Source organism: Halichoerus grypus, chromosome 9, assembly GCF_964656455.1.
Source record: "Halichoerus grypus chromosome 9, mHalGry1.hap1.1, whole genome shotgun sequence".
Lineage (NCBI taxonomy): Eukaryota > Metazoa > Chordata > Mammalia > Carnivora > Phocidae > Halichoerus > Halichoerus grypus.
In genome coordinates this window covers 123,158,511-123,176,028 of record NC_135720.1, presented here as the reverse complement: position 1 = coordinate 123,176,028, position 17,518 = coordinate 123,158,511, and the positions used below count along the sequence as shown (strand labels likewise).

Genomic DNA, 17,518 nt, shown 5'->3' with positions numbered 1-17,518 from the left:
CTGTTGGATCATGTTGCCTCCTGATAAAATGCTAGGAGAATCAATGGTTGGATACTTTTGGGGCAGGATAAGCCCTTTCTGATAGAGGAACCATTTGCTCAAGGACTTAAAAATGGTGGAACTGGCACCTGTGAGCTGGGGAGTCTATTTCCAGCAGGGACACTGGAGGAAGAAGGCAGTGGGCAGGTAGGAACCCCTGCATGTGTCCTCTGCCACGTGAGCAGCACCCGTGAGGGAATGGCAACAGAGCAGGCAAGGGGGAAGGCGGGTCTCGAAGGCAGATTTGAGAGTTACTGCAAAGGCATTTTGGCGCTACTCCAGCTTTAGGTGAGAGGTCACATCTAGCTCTGTCTCATGAGTACTCATGTGAACAGGAATGAGATTGGAGTCTGCCGGACTGGCTGGGAGCTCTGCAAGAATTCAGGGCTGAGCTGATGGGCTGAGATTGAAGGTCAGAAGTGGGGAAGGGGGAGGAGACACTGGAGCATACTGCGGCCTTCTCATGAAGGTGCTGTCCTTGGGAAAGCACACCCAAGAGCAGGAGCAGACTGGAGAGGCGTGATGAGGACTCTGATTTCAGTGAGCCTGAGATGCACACGATTTCTTCAGCTCTAGAACTCGAGAAAGCGGTCAGAGCCAGAGCACTTTGTAGGGGAAATGGAGGCTGGGAGTCCATGTGAGTTGGCACTCTCCTGTTTGCAGAGCATGTGCACCGTTGGTATCTCGTGTGCTTCGTGTGGTGGCAGAAGAGAGCCACAGAGAAGGAAGAGCCATGCTGATGGCTGACAATTAGTAACTGCCTGCGGTAAACCAGGCACTGTGCTCGGCGTTGTACATACCTCTGTCCTCAACATCCTTCGAGATGAGTATCATTGTTCAGAGCAAGGAGCTAAGACAAGGGTTAAACAAATTAGCCAACTAGTAAGTGGCAAAACTGGGGTTAGGGACCAAGTCTGATGGCCTTTAGGTCCCTGGACTTGGTTAAACAGAGAGAAGGAAAAGAGGTGCTAGAATCGCGGAAAGCGGGACTCCCAAAAAAAAAAGAAAGAATTGCAAGAAGGGCAGAGACACAGCTGATTCCTGTTTATCAGGTTTCCTCTGGATCCTTGGGGAGTAATGGTGGGGACTGGAGTGACTTTGCAGGACAGGTGCTGGTTCACCACCATTAACATTCACCCACCTTGCACAAAGCCTGCATATTGAGCTCTTAACTGATGTGCGAGGATTTTCCATCCGCGCAGTAGAACAGATGGGCTGTGTGGTACATTACTGCCTCTCGCTACTCCGTATTGCTGCAGCCTGCAAGGAGGGTGAATGTCTGAAAGTCAGCAAGGACTCTGGGGGACCAGAGGCACGCTGCTGCGCTCAGCTACTCCAGCACATGAAGGTTTGACGTGTAACGTTTGCCCTTCTTTACGTTCATCCTACATTATTTTAAGTGACGAATGTTTTACTTGCAGGAGTAACAAACTTAGTACAATGATGAGCTAGTAAGTTGACATATTCTGGAATGATTTACATGCCACGTGTGTGCTTATGTGTGTGCGTGCATGCACACGTATGATTTGCAGTGGAATTGTATATCTGATGCTTACATTTCTAAACATATATATTTAAATTTAGGGGAACATTGGCTCCAAGTTTTCCATTTTCTCATAGTTTTTCCAATCATGGCTCAGTGGGGAAGGCTTCTTTCTTTGAAGCCTGACCACTCATCTAAATTTAAGATATAAGAAGCCCTGCGATGGCCTGATCTCCACAGCAATGAAAGACGTCAGGGATACATTTTTTTTCCATAAGACCTACCAAGATTTTTAGTCTACTTTCCCCACCAACCTTAGTATGTCTCTTATTATCCTGAGATATTTAATAACCAAATAGATCAGGTAAATCGGGCTGTGAGGGTCACTTGGCAGTCTCTGGTTCTTTCCACCCTGCCCCCACAAAGAACACTTGGAGACTGTCTGAAGGAGCAGGAAGTACCAACCAGTGGTTTGAGCTTCCTTTCTAGGAAGGCTTGGACCCCAGCTCTGTGACTCGCTGTATGATCTTAATTAATCCCCTGACCACCATCTTGGCCTCCACTTCAGAGTCCAAGATAATGAGCCACTTGCTATCCTTGATACCTGTGTCCTCAAGACCTGGGAGAATTAATGAGCTAATGACCATAAAATACTAAAAGAGTCTTGGACTGAAGGACTTCTCAGAGGAAGGCCTCCTGTTGCATTGTTCTCCGTTGGCAGGCTTTTCCCACATGGCGTGCTTCCTGTCAGGTCCTCATCGTATCATTATCCTCATTTTATACATACCTATGATATTACCTCTTTCACTTACGGTTTTTGAAAACCTGAAAATATCACACATCGTAATGAAGTTTCACTGAATTATTAATGATCACTCAGGACCATACATCCAAAGCTAAATTGGCTAAATTTTTACTCACCCAGTCATTTATCTGAAACATGGTGTCATCCTACAATCCTAAAAAATGTAACAATGAATACAAAATCTCAAGCTTAAAGTACAGTTTTGTAATATCAAACAAGCATCGTGTCAGAAAATGAAATTTTGGTAAAGGAGCTATTCTAGATAAATCAGAAATGAAACTTGAGTTCTGAAGGAAATCCAAAACTTATATTTAATTTTATATTTGGAAGTACATTAGAAATGACAAAGTAATCTTTCCATGTATATTTATAGGTTTAATTAGCAGTTATTTCATTATGTATATTTCATATAAAATGGAAAATGATTCCAAATGAAAGGCTGTCATTTTCAGTAATTGTTGGCATGGTTTTAGAAGAGTCGACTTCTTGGTTGCTGTGAGGTGTGTGTGTGTGTGTCCATGTCTCCATATCCACTGAGTAAAGGTCATCACCTGTCAACTAGTCTGAAAATGTTTCTTTCATTTAAAAAAAAAAAAACCTCTTTATCATGACTAATCAGTTTTCGTGCTTTTGCATCCATGTTTGGTACTTGAGACCATTTAGAAGGCACAGTGACTTACCCAGGGCCACAGTTCCAATGGACACACAGAGCAGGACTCGAGTTCGGAGTCCTCCCGCCATTACACTGCAAGTCTGAGAGCCTGGGGCTGGTGGAGGCCTTCATCTCTTCTTCGTGGTTTCATGTTTCCAATAAATGCCCGCTCTGTACAGTGCGGGGCTCCGTGGGGTAAGCAGCACATCCAGACAACAGACATTAAATAAGCACATAGGTGAATCTGTCACAGGGAGCGCTACAGCCCCGAAGGGGGTGACCAGGGACACCAGTCAAGGGTGTCTTCTCAGAGCAAGTGACATTTGGTCTGGGCCTGGCGACAAGGAGAGGTGCATTAAGGAGAGGGTGGAGAAACAGTGCAGGCACGTTCCAGAAACCGTAAGAAGACAGGGGTTGTTTCTTGCATTTAGACTCCGCGTCGGTGAAAAGCCCCTTGCCCTGGCTTCCCCACTGCAGGCCGCTCTGTCTGCAAGAGAGGGAGGCTCTGCCGCCTCAGCCGAGCAGCTGTTCGAAAGAAAAGACAGGCAATCATCTCTTCATCAGCGCTGCTCATTTATGAGACCCGGAGCTTCCAGAGCTTGCGGGAGAAGCTGCTTCAGCAGCAGCACAAGAAAAAGGAGAGGTGGAACAGCACATAATTTGTGTGTGTCCCATTCTCCCCCTGCCCCCACCCAGGTTCACTGGTGCCTAACTTCACTTGCTAACACAAGGAATTTAGGCAGTGGGGAGAGAAAGTGAGTAAGTCCTATTTCTCTGCATTAAAGGCTTTTGTGACTATGTGAAATTTTGTATCTCTCTTTACCATCTTCCTTCAAACAAAGATTAAAAGGGATCCGTTTTGGGGCGCCTGGGTGGCTCAGTCGGTTAAGCGTCTGACTCCTGGTTTCGGCTCAGGTCATGATCTCTCGGGCTGTGGGATCAAGCCCTGCGTCTGGCTCTGTGCTCAGTGCGGAGTCTGCTTCAGATTCTCTCGCCCTCTCACTCACTCTCCCTCAAATAAATAAAATCTTTCAAAAAGGGGGGGGTCCGTTTATAAGACAAACAGCCAAATATATTTATTTGCAGTTATATATTAATATAACAAATTTATGTAGTCACATGAACATGTATAAAATTTGGTTAAGCAGATCCAAGAACTTTTTTTTACTTAACCTGGGACAGTATATTTTCTGGACACTGATAACCCACTATTTAAACCGTAACCTCACAATAAACCCCAGTTCTCAGGGAAAGGGACACTTACCTGCTTCTGCCTACTGGCATTTTAGGTGAAACCTGAAGTGATTGTTCATTGGTAGCCTAACCAAGCACTTTAATTATCATCTTTACTTAACTCCAGATCCAAGTTAAAATGTTAGGACGGGGCGCCTGGGTGGCTCAGTTGGTTAAGCGACTGCCTTCGGCTCAGGTCATGATCCTGGAGTCCTGGGATCGAATCCCACATCGGGCTCCCTGCTCAGCAGGGAGTCTGCTTCTCCCTCTGACCCTCCTCCCTCTCGTACTCTCTCTCATTCTCTCTCTCACAAATAAAAAAAAATTAAAAAAAAAATTTTAAATGTTAGGACGTCAGCTAGACTATGACTGCATATGTTTGCTTTCTGGTTAAAGAAAAGGAAATCCCACATATCCTTGTTCTGTTAAGATAATAAAATGAGTTCACCTAACATAATAAAATAAAATTTAAAAAAAAAGGAGTTCACATTGAACATAAATTAACATTTAAGTTGCTAAAAAAAAAAAAAAAAACAACTGCCTCAAACGCAGACATCACAGCAAAGCTTACCTGTAACCCACTTAGGAACATCATTAAAAATATAAACCTCAAACCCACACAGTAATACCTGATCATGGCTTCTTGAAGGCTATAAGGGTTTGTCTCATGCTCTGGAAGGAGAAGTAAGTGGTGGCAAGATTATTCCATCATCTCTGTACTGTCCTCTCCCAAGCTATTCCATTTTTCGGTGAAAGTCCAAAATGACTATTCGGTGGTCTCGGTCTACAAATCCCTGACATGAGAATGTGTTAGGACTGTTTCTTATAACAACAAATCCTGGGTTGGTTAATTCAGTGACCCATAAACCTCCTAGCTTTAGCTTGACAATGTCCCACAGTAAAAAATAGAAAGTCCCTGGCTCCTTGTCTTCTCCTAAGAGCAGGGACACCTTTTCCACAAGGCCTCAGCCATCCTCCCTTCTAGTCACATTGACCAGAGTTGTGTTACATGGTTGTCCTCCAGCCGTTCACCCGTCAGGTAGATTGAGACCACAGTGATTGGCTTAGATCCATCAAGGTGGACACCATGGGGCTGGAGAGAGACCGGCCTCCCCTGAGGCTCACAGGGGACTGAACAAGTTGGGGCTTTGTTGGGAGGGAAGGAGGCAAAGAAGGGGCGGCTGTGGATGGGCAAGCAATGGTCTCATCCACGGTGGGTTTAACACGTGGGGCCTGGGCACCTGCATCTGACAAGCACCCCAGGTATTGCCTAAGAGTATTTATTGGGCAAGCACTTAGGTTTGACTCCTGCTCTCCCTTTGCCAGTTCTGTGCGACCCAGTCTTCCCACTAATAATAACAGTGTCCACCTCAGAAGATGACATGGGAGGAAAGATGAATGCACAGGCCTGCTCTTCCTTCCCAGTCAGGTCTAAGCTCTTTAAGGACAAGGTGTCAATCAGGGATCCCTACTTCACAGAGATTTGTTTATTCGGGCCGATGAGGGGAAGATGCTACGAAACAGCCACGGAGCTTACAGGCTGCCTCACACGGGGGAAGAAGACATACCCTGTGTTGGAGCTTCTCACAGCCTAATGAGGCGGGCGGGTAGGAATGCAGTGTGAGAAGCCCCATATGCAGTGAGAGCATATTAGAATATTTTAAGCAGTGAAGTGGTAATATCAAATTTATGTGCTGGAGGGATTGCAGTAATGAAAAATAGTAATTGTAGAGTGTTGAGAATGGAGGCAGAGTGTCCAGGTAGAGCTAAGCTAAGCAGGAGAGAATTTCAGAGCTGAGGGAGGGGAGTGACCGTTGGAATGGAAAAGGATGGGTGAACTCTAGAGGTAAATTGAAGATTGACTGTGCTGGGTCGGGGGCTCAGGAGAGGGGCTGGTCTAGCAACAGAGACTTAACAGGCAGTACTCTCAGCACATCAGAGCCGTGGGTATAAATGAGGGCCCATGTAGTGAGTATTTATTAAAGACCTACTGGTGGCTTACTGACATTTTATACTGCTTCATATCAATATGCATGAGCAGTGAGGACATGTAATGTTCTTTTCTGCTCCTCGGCAGCATGTCTCCTGAGATTTTTTTTTTCCCCCCTCATAAGGACTAGAATCATACCGCTTTCCCTTTGGATGAAGCTTGTTTTTCCTTTGTGGGCAGGAGGGCCTGAGCTGTTACAAAGAAATGTCACACCCATAGCGCTCACCATCACTGTGATGAGCGCTGACTTTATTGTCAGACGGGCTTTGGGTTTCAGTCCTGGCTCCCCACCACAGGAGATGTGTGAAATTGAGCACATTTCTTAATCTTTATAAATCTCATTTTCCTCTCCTGCAAAATGAGAATAATATTATCTCCACTTACCCTAACTGCATTTCCTTTCCTCTGTTCAAATAGACAAAAGAAGAGGCAAATAAGAGAAGGAGCAGGAAAAGCTTGCTTCAGACTTCAGCTAATATGATGTAGTAGTGAGTGAAGCCACGGTGCCAACGTGCTGGTCGTGTACTTGAAATGGTAGGGTGGCACTGACCACAGGCATTGGCCCGCGCCACTGCGCTTTCTGCAGAACCCTGTCCCAGCTCGAAGCCCAGTGACAGAGGCCGCCTCTCTGCCTCTCACACACATTCCCGGCGAGAAGTATTTCCTTCTCGGGGGGCCACGCCATCAGGGCAAATGACACCTTGGGTTTATGCTAGCAGGTCCGTGGCTCGTACCCACTTACAGTGGCACATCAAAACGTGCCAGCACATCAGACCTCAGAGGCCTGAGAAGTCAGGCAGCGCAGCCCTGGCCGAGAAGCCACAGGGGAGGGGATTGCAGAGGTGTGGCCAGCAGTGGCCCGGGAGTCTTCAGAGCAAGCACCCCACGCCTGCCATTTCCACACAGTTCTAGCTCAGGGTTGTTTGGGATGCTGAAGACATTTCCCAGTTCCCAAAGCTGTGGGTAGCTGGGACTCTCTGGAAAAGACAGGAAGAACCATGACTTAATACCCTATATGAGAATTCCACTTTTTTTTATGTACTTGACATATTTCTGACAAATAAGCCATTTCTCTTCCTTGTCCATGCTGAGGCTAGTCCCCCTCTTGTCCGAGCCTGTCAATTCAGTGGTGCTGAGCACAGCAGAACAAGGGTGAGGAAATCCAGGGAATAGCAGTGGGAGCTCAAGGAAACCCTGGACAGCTTTGCCTTGAGGACACCATCTGACAGACATTTGCTTTTCCTAACACATGCTTGCTAAGCCATTCTGATGATGTGGTCACATCAGATCTCTCTCAGCTCTCCCTAAGCATTTCTTTTTCTGGGTTATGGCGCGGCTATTCTGGAAGGAAAGCAATTTGATGTCAGGGGCTCCTTTGAGCCTTGGGAATTAGGACTTAGAAGCTTGGAACTGGAGCTCAGCTGCTGGTGGGAAATACACTGTGAATGTTTTATTCAGTAATGCATATATAACATTGAGTGGAATCCAAATACATAAATCACTTATACAATAGCCGTTAAAAGCTACCTTCCAGCATTTCAGAACTCAGCGGCCAGAATTGCTCACAAAGTCCTCTATTGCCACCTGCTGGTCGAATGTGTTATTACGCTGTGAAATCTGACTCCTATTTTCAGTTCCCTTCAGCCTCTTCATAGTCCATTGGCACTCGGGTTTTTCCCCTGGGGAAAATTTGCCCCCACCCAAACCGAAATGCCTTATGTTTTTAAGGATTGCAAAAGAGAACCATAGTAATCTTTAGAACTCAGGCAGGACAGAGAGAACAGGACGGAGAGAGACCTTGGGTTCTGTTGGGAGGTCCCCCAGCCAGCCTACATCTCAAGGGCAAGGACTTAGTACTCCGTTTATCTTTAGATCGGGCCCTATTATCATCGCAGCTGTCTACCCCTCAATGTCTGTATGTCACAGTCACCAATATGTTACATCAAAGGAGTAGGAATTATTACTATTAGCAGTAAAACTCGCCCATAAATCAGCATGAGCGCACATGATTCCCAGTACAGAAACCTTACCCCAGAGGTGGTCATGAGACCCCAGAGCCAGGAGGTAAATTTGGTCACCTATGCAAGACATAGTTGAATAATTGTTGTGTAACTTTGTGACATCAGTTCAAAATGGTCATCATATCCTGTGAGACAGGGGTGTGCCAACCAGGCATCAAACTGAAGACCGCCAACGTAGCCATGGGTCTTGGAACGCAAACAGATGTCACTTGAGCATTCTCAAGTGACTCACCAGCATTATACAGCTGAGTTACGGCCAGAGCCCTTCTGAACTTGACATGGCGTCATTGATGTCTTCCCAGCTCAGAAACAATACATTGGCATCTCGGCTCCTGGAAGTTTCATGAAAGGCTGGATGGAGAATATCCAAACTGTAGCCACCTGATGATTCAGGGTAGGGCCGGGGTACAGAAGTGCCAGCTGGACCATGGGACGCTGATGCCTCCATGACGCAGCTGTTCTGTGAGACCCTGTGACAGACAAGCAAGCTGAGGAGCCATGCCCAGAGATGACAATGCTCTTTTTAGGCAAGGGCGTTCTAAAAACTGAAATTAAGAGGCAGAGTTACTAAAGCATACTGGGCTCTTCCAATCTGGGCATGAGTGTAGCCCCCAAAAGGATGTTGTCAGGTAACATTATCTCCTAATACAAAAGCTAAGTTAAAGGGGGGGGGGATCATGTTTCAAATATAGGGGGAAATTAAAAAGCGGATGGCTTTTCACTTTCACTCTGAACTACGGAAAGCCAAGTAGTAGATAGGAGCATCGAGAAATCTAACGAAGGCTATAAACTCTAGAACTGGACATATTGCTTATCTGTTGCTGCATACTAAATTATCAAAACTGAGCAGCTTAATGCAGCAGTCTCCATTTACTACCTCTCCCAGCTTCTGTGGGAGATTTTCAGATACTCAGACAGCACGTGTCTTACGGAGAATGTTCTGCGGTGACTTGACCTCAGGCAGAGGACTCAGAAGCGGGGGCCTGGAATCATTTCATTCACTTACTTGTCTGGTGGTTGGCACCGGCTGTCAAGGCAGAGCTGCTCACCAGAACACGCACCCACGGCCTCGCCATGTACGCTGGGCTTCCTCACAACATGGCGGCTGGATTCCAAGGGCAAGAGGCCCAAAGGAGAGAGCCAGGCAGAAGATAGATTCCTTTATGACTTAGCCTCAGAAGCCATGCCGTGTCGCTGCTACTAACCCAGGTGTATCATACAGTCAAGGTGGTCAGAGAACTTGCCCAGGTTCGAGGAGAGGGAACTGAAATCAAGTCATGTATTTGGAAACTACGTCAGCCATACCTGTCTCCTTCATTGTAACTCCTTCCTTACACGTGTCCCGCAACAGAGTGTGGCGTGTTGTGGGCCCTCAGGGAACGCTGGACAGGTGTCATGGACAAATGGGTGGGTCAGCGGGTTGCCTTTAGCTCTGGTTCTCTCTCCGACTTGAGGTTTGACCTGGTCTTAGTCTCTCTGGGTCTCAGTTTCCTGTCCTGGAAAACAAAAACACTGAGCTCTGAGTCAGTGATTATTCCATTTTTTAGTAGCCTGATACACATGCTTCATTGGTAGTGGGGTTTGCTACAGCAGTAACTCTGAGTGAGAGGGTGATGATAAAAGCCCCCCTTCCCCCGAAAACCCTAATTCCCCTCCCCACCTTGAGAATCCCGAGTTAAATGATCTCTAAAACTTCTGACAGCCCTGATCATGAGCCTTGAAACCTTGGACGCGTTGCTTGGGCTCTTTGGGTTTTAGTTTCCTGCTCCAGGAGCCGCCTGGGTGGCTCAGTGGGTGAAGCATCTGACTCTTGATTTCTGCTCATGTCACGATCTCAGCGTCGTGAAATGGATCAAGCCGTATGTGGGGCTCTGCTAGGCGTGGAGTCTGCTTAAGATTCTCTCTCTCCCTCTGCCCCTCTCCCCCCACCCCCTGTGCGAGCACGCTCTCTGTCTCTAAAAAAACAAAGTTTCCTGCTCTGTAAAACAAAAGGCCTATTAAGTATCGGTTAAACTTTTTCAGCTTTCAAATGCGTGATTTTACTATTTATTTTGACATGAGGTTCCTTTATCCACACTGATTCTGCTTTGCTGTATGGACATTTGAGTCTATAGGATTCCTGTGTTTATAAGTTCCTCCTGAGGCCCTTTGAAATGTTTTCCTTTGTGTGGAACTATAGCATCACAGAGTGGCTTTGTGATAGGACTTGGAAATCATCAAACTCTCCATTTTACAACGGAGAAAACTGAGGCACAGAGAGGCCAAGCGATGTGCCTGAGGACAGAGGGTATATTAGTCAGGGATCAACAGAGGAACAAACCCACTGGATATAAAAGGAGATTTACTTTGCGGAATTGACTGATCATTACGGAGGCTGAGCAGGAGACCCGAGAAAGCTGGCCATGTAATTCAGTCCGAGTCTGAAGGCCTGAGAACAGGAGAGGGTGAAATGAGATCCCATCCCCAGCTCAAACAGTTAGGGAACGGGGTGAATTCTTCCTGGGGAGCACAAACCTAATTACTGGGAGGGCATTCTCATTACTGAGCCCACCAACTCCAGTGCTCCTCTCATCTGGAAATACCATCACAGACATACCCAGAAATAGTGCTTAATGTGGGCATCCCTTGGCTCATTCCAACTGACATAAAGTTAACCCTCACAAGGGGCAGGGTTGGAGCCGATGCAGGCTAAAATCCTCGCACCTGAGGCAGCGTACCTTACTGTTTGTGTGACATCATCCTGCTGATCAAAAATATGTAAATGTGTGCACCCTAGGTGATGGTGCCATCTTCTTTTTAATTCCACAGATGTGACAAATGTTCAGTCCCTTTTCATAAAAGCACAGATTTTTTAGACAGCGAAAACTCTACATCAAAAACCTGGAAGGTCAAAATAATTTTAACGAGAGGTAATCAGGATCACACATGGAGGTTCTTGGACCAACAAGGTTTTTTGTTTGCTTTTTTATTTATTTGACAGAGAGAGACAGCGAGAGAGGGAACACAAGCAGGGGGAGCTGCAGAGGGAGAGGGAAAAGCAGATTCCCTGCTGAGCAGGGAGCGCAGTGCAGGGCTCGATCCCAGGACCCTGGGATCATGACCTGAGCCGAAGGCAGACACTTAACGACTGAGCCACCCAGTCGCCCCTATATATTGACCTTTTTGAATGCTAAAGCCATACATTGTTTGGATGTACTCATCATCTACTTAATAAATTCTCCTTCCTCCCACCATTTTTTAAAATTTTGTCAAGTTTTAGTTACATTTTACGTTTTTAAAAATACCTTGCGTAATACTAAACACAGTTACATCAAAAGTGTCAAAAGCCAGCAAGCCACTACTGTTTTAAAACCAAACATTTATTTTTACATAACGCTCTTCAACCTCCTACTCCAGTTTGTATTTTTTGTAAATAGAGTGTGTGACCTGTGTCGTGAGTTGAACTTGATATTCTGTTGGCTAACTTTGAAGTATATCCTCGATCAAAGTTCTCCTTATGATGCCCTCACTGTGTTTACAGAGGCACAGGGACGAGATGGCTTGAACTTTGACCCCCTTTCTCCGTGGGCATCCGGCCAACCTGGCTAAGTTGCCACTCTGCAGCTCACCAGCCTTTCCTGGCCTCTGTCTTCTCGTCCCTACAACAGAGATTTTAATACCAGTTTTCTAAGAATTGAATAACAAGGATGACATTCCGTTCCATTAAGTGCTTGGAACTTAGTAGGTGCTCAAAGAATATTAATATTCTTCTTTTGGGATTAAACTCTGGGGCTTTATCTGGAGCAACCACTTCGAAGTCTTTCTTTGATTGTCAAAAGACTATTTCTTTCGGACTTTAGAATATTAGCATGATTGTGGAGAGCAGCATTTCTGTGTCTAAAGGCTTAATCTCATTTGTAGCTCTTAACTTTTCTTAAGTATCTCTAGCACTTGCTTCTATTCAAAAATCCCAAAGAACTGTTCCTTTCTCGTAATTCTAGTTCTTACCTTTCTCATATTTTTGTCTCTTTTACCCTCAGTCTTAAGTCCAAAGTCACATCTGTCACTGGGTTTGTTTTCTGTTGCATCTTGGGGTTATTTTCCTGGGTTTTGAGTTTGGGATGTGTGTAATATACAAATGTCAGAATATAGAAGCCTTTTTGTGACATAGTCTGGAAATCACTCATAAGAATACTCATTCTCACTGGCTACTGACTCAAATTCTTTAACTGAGGAAAAGTATTTAACATCATTTTTTTCTACATATAAAATTGTGGCAGGCATTTTTCTTTTGTCTTCATGGAATTTACTTTCATGATACCTTCTCAGAGCCCCTTATCTATTAATCTTTTTTAGAATCCTTTTTCATCTCCTAGAAGACGGCAGACTTGTTTTTCCTCTTTGTAACTTGTGGAACCACTACCATGCCAAAGGCAAAATTAAGTCTGCACCATCTCAAATATGTGAGTAACACGGATGACAGAGGTCAGATTTTATACAGAGGAGGTGACTGTTTTTCTGCAGCTAATGTGAATTTGGAGCCTCTCATAGAAGTTGCTGCTAGAGAGGCGCCTGGGTGGCTCAGATGGTTAAGCGTCTGCCTTCGCCTCAGGTCATGATCCCAGTGTCCTGGGATCGAGCCCCACGTCTGGCTCCTGGCTCCGCGGGGAGCCTGCTTCTGCCTCTCCCTCTCCCCCTGTTCATGCACTCTCTCTCTCTCTCTATCTCTGTGTCTCAAATGAATTAAAAAAAAAAAATCTTAAAAAAAAAAGTTGCTGCTAGAAAGAGAAGCAGAATAGAAGTTGGAATTTGCAAACCTGCAGGAGGAATATTCCGTATCTTCCTTCAAAAATGTATTCTGATGGAATGGCTAGTATCAGAGAGACAAGAAATAACAGGTATTGATGAGCGTGTGGAGAAGAAGGCCCCTCATGCAGTGTTAGTGGGAATGTAAATTAGTGCAGCCACTGTGGCAAACAGTGTGGAGGTTCCTCAAAACAATTAAAAACTACCATATGATCAAGTAATTTCACTACTGAGTATTTACCCAAAGAAAACAAAAACACTAATTTGAAAAGATATATGCACCCTTATGTTTATTGCAGCATTATTTACAATAGCCAAGATATGGAAACAACCTGAGTATTCACTGATAGACAGATAAAGATGTGTATATACAATGTAATATTACTCATCTATAAAAAAGAAATGAGGGCGCCTGGGTGGCTCAGATGGTTAAGCGTCTGCCTTCGGCTCAGGTCATGATCCCAGGGTCCTGGGATCGAGTCCCGCATCGGGCTCCTTGCTCAGCAAGAAGCCTGCTTCTCCCTCTCCCTCTGCCTCTCCCTCTGCTTGTTCTCTCTCCGTCTCTCTCGCAAATGAATAAATAAAAAAATTTAAAAAAAAAAAAAGAAAGGAGATCTTGCCATTTGCGAGAACATGGTTAGACCTAGAGGGTATCGTGCTAAGTGAAATAAGACAAAGACAAATACCATAGGATTACATTTATTTAAAAATTTTAATGGAATGCAAACAATGAATCATGAAACACTACATCAAAAACTAATGATGTAGTGTATGGTGACTAACATAATAAAATAAAATTTAAAAAATAAAAATAAAAATGTTAATGGAATTTAAAAAACAAAACAGACCCAAAAAACAGAAATATATCCATAAATACAGAAAACAAACTGGTGATTGCCAGAGGGGAGGGGAGCAAAATGGGTAAAGGGGAGTGGGAGGTACAGGCTTCTGGCTGTGGAATGAATAAGTCACAGGGATGAAAGATACCACGTAGGAGGGGCGCCTGGGTGGCTCAGTCAGTTAAGCATCTGCCTTTGGCTCAGGTCATGGTCCCAGGGTCCTGGGATCAAGTCCCACATCGGGCTCCCTGCTCAGCGGGAGTGTGCTTCTCCCTCTGCCTCTCCCCTGCTCATGCTCTCTCTTGCTTTCACTCTCTGTCTCAAATAAATAAATGAAATCTTAAAAAAAAAGATACCACATAGGGAACATAGTCAGTGGTATTATAATAGCATTGTATGGGGACAGTTAGCTGAGCATAGCATAATATATAGAGTTGTCAAATCACTGTACTATTTACCTGAAACTAATGTAACATTATATGTCAACTATACTTCAATTTTTAAAAAAATTTTTTTGCGTTAAAAACTACATTCTGATGAAGAGAATTTGGTCGGTGCTCCTCAGGCAACTAGCAAGGACAAAGCCTATCAACTCTTACTCCAGTTGGTGACTAGAATGGAGGGAGATACCCAGAAGAGAGCAGGAATTCTGTCTTTTCTGAGAGGAGGTCAACAAACAATTGAGTAGTTCTAATTCTACAGATAGAATAACAGGACACTGGATGCAGAATATTAAAATAAGCATCATCCAAGGAAGGTGATTTTAAGTAGAGGTGGGCATACAGAGGACTATCACCAGCCAGGTCGCAAAGTCAACAATAAAGCTCACTAGAGTCCATATAAGAAGGCACTCAAAGAAGATACATCCACACAGCAAGATTACAAACTGCAAACTTGAACAGCTTTTCAAGGCTGTCACGGAGTGGAGCCAACCCCAGGCATTTGGTTTCTGCTGGTCTGGTGCTCTCCCGACAGATCCTGGCAGCAGCAGTTCTACTTTGGCCTTATAAAGAAGCAGCACTGTGCGACAGCAGCCCCACCCCTAGCTACGTGCTCCAGAGAGCTGAGAACATGTGTCCACACAAAGAGGCATACCGAGAGCGTGCACAGCAGCGCTATTCACGACAGCCAGAAAGTGGCAACAGACCCAGTGCTCATCAACTGATGAATGGATAAACAAAACATGGTATATCCATACAATGGAGAATATTCAGCCATAAAAAGTAATGAAGTACCGATACATGCCAGGCACAAAAGGACATATACTGTGTGATTTCATTTTTATGAAATAGCCAGAATAGGCAAATCCATAGAGACAGAGAGTAGATAAGTAGATGCCAGGAGCTGGGAAGGATGGGAGGTTTGGGGGGTGACTACTCCTGGGTACAGTTTCTTTTGTGGGTAATGAAAATTGATTGTGATGATGGGTGCCCAACTGTCAATATACTAAAAACCACTGCACTGTATATTTTGAAATATTTTATGGTATGTGAATTATGTTAAGCTGTTAAGAAGAGGCACCAGGAAGAGATCAGGTCTTTCTGTGCATAGTTCTCTACAACAAGAAATGAAGAGGATCTAACCAGTCCTCCTACAGGTGTCATTACTAACCGCAGGGCAGTTTAGCAAGCCAGTGGAAGAGGCTGTGGTTAGAACCTGTGGGACTCACCTTCATGCAGGTGCCTCTTGCCTAGCCAAGACCTGGGAAGATGAAGTGGAAGTAATCTAATTAATAGAAGCCATTCACTGAATGCTATGGGCCAAGCATTGTGCTAAAACATTATAAATACTAATGGTAGAAGATCGGTATTATCTTACTCTGCAGGTAAGGAGACTGAGGCTCCAGGGTTAACCAGGGTTTCAGAGCTAGTGATTGGCAGAGCGAAGATGGAAACCAGGTTTGTTTCACGACAAAGCCCAGGCTCTTCAACATGGCTTATCTCTCCTGCCTTCCCACGTCTCCACCCCCAGTCCAGCCTATTCTAATAGGCAGCAGGAAATTGTGGACAAGTTATTATATAGAAGAATATTGGCTTAGTTTGTTTTTTTTTTCCTTAAAGATTTTATTTATTTTAGAGCCAGAACATGCACACAAGCAGGGGGAGGGGCAGAAGGAGAGGGAGAAGATCTCAAGCAGACTCCACGATGAGCAGGGAGCCCAAACCAGGGCTCCATCCCAGGACCCTGAGATCATGACCTGAGCCAAAATCAAGGGTAAGATGCTTAACTGACTGAGCCACCCAGGCACCCCGAATATTGACTTAGTTTTAAAAGTATTGAACAGAATAACCAAATGATCTAGCAATTCCACTTCTGGGTGTATGCCCAAAAAGAATTGAAAGCAGGGACTTCAAACAGATATTTGTATACCAGTGTTCACAGCATTATTTGTAATCCCCCAAAAGTGGAAGCAACCCAAGTGTCCATCAGCAGATGAATAGATGAACAAAATGGCCTGTGCATACAATGGAATATTTTTCCACCTTAAGGAGGAAGGCACTTCTGACACAGACTACGACCTGAATGCACCTTGAAGACATGCTTAATGCAGGCCAGATATTGTATGACTCCACTTACGTGAGGTCCTTATGGAAAGTAGAAGGGTAGTTGCTGGGGTAGAGGGCAACAGGAGGTTAGAGTTGAATGGGTACAGAGTTTCAGTTTGGGAAGACGAAAAGGTTAAGATGGATGATGGCCACGTTTGTACAACACTGTGAATGTGCTTAATACCACTAAAGGGTACACTTCAAAATGGCAAGAAGCAAATTTCATGTTACGTGTGTTTTACCACAATAAAAAACAGTATTGGGTTTGCTTCAAATTCTAGTGCAGGAAAGCTTTTTTGAGTGGGTTCACCTGGAAAATGTAGAAGACAATCCTTGCCTGGGAAGAAGACAAGGCTTGAGGCATCCAGAGTGAACCCCAGCAAAGGAGCTAATCTACCCTGAGGGGAAGAGCCACAGCTGGAGGGGATCTGCACTCCGTTCACAGCCCCAAGCAATGTGGTGGCTGGAGAGGAGGAGAGTAAGTAGGGATGAGGTTTCTTTTCTTTTCTTTTTTTTTTTTTTAAGATTTTTATTTATGTATGTGACACAGAGAGACACAGCGAGAGAGGGAACACAAGCAGGGGGAGTGGGAGAAGGAAAGCTCTTAAAGAAACTGACATTGGGTTACATTCTTTCCTGTATATTCCGTTTGCAATGGCTGGCACTTTCTCTTTGTTTCTTTACTACCCCTCCCCGCCCGGCTATTGAGGTTTGATGGACAAATAAAAATTGTATGTATATAAGTGTATAAGATGATATTTTGATATACATATAAATTGGGACGTGATGACCACAGTCAAACTCATTAAAATATCCATCATCGTAGTACCCTTTCGTGTGTGTGTGTGTGTGGTGTGTGTGTGTGTGTGGTGAGAACACTTGAGATCTACCCTCTTTAGCAAATTTTATTATTATTAACTATAGTCACCATACTGTACATTAGGTGTCCAGAATATATACATTTTATAACTCAAAGTTTGTACCCTTTGATCCGTATCTGCACCCCCACCTTCCTCCACCCTTTCCCAGCCTTTGGTCACTACCATTCTCTCTGTTACTCTGAATTTGATTTTTATTAGTGGGATCATGCAGTATTTGTCTTTTTTTGTCTGGCTTGTTTCATTT

At 44.7% G+C, this 17,518-nt stretch overlaps 1 protein-coding gene across 7 annotated transcripts in view; it reads left to right on the top strand.

Annotated features, from left to right (window-relative positions):
* The window catches only part of LYRM4 (LYR motif containing 4), a 267,655-nt gene that overhangs the window by 115,163 nt on the left and 134,974 nt on the right, over positions 1-17,518 (top strand). Inside the window, exon 3 of one of the 7 annotated variants that reach the window (XM_036091314.2) lies at positions 12,559-12,624. The exons of the other annotated variants lie outside the window; for them this stretch is intronic. Within the exon in view, the coding sequence (XP_035947207.1) occupies positions 12,559-12,609 (51 nt within the window). The 3' untranslated portion in view covers positions 12,610-12,624. Of the gene's footprint in view, positions 1-12,558; positions 12,625-17,518 lie in introns of those variants that run through there. 7 annotated transcript variants of the gene reach the window in all.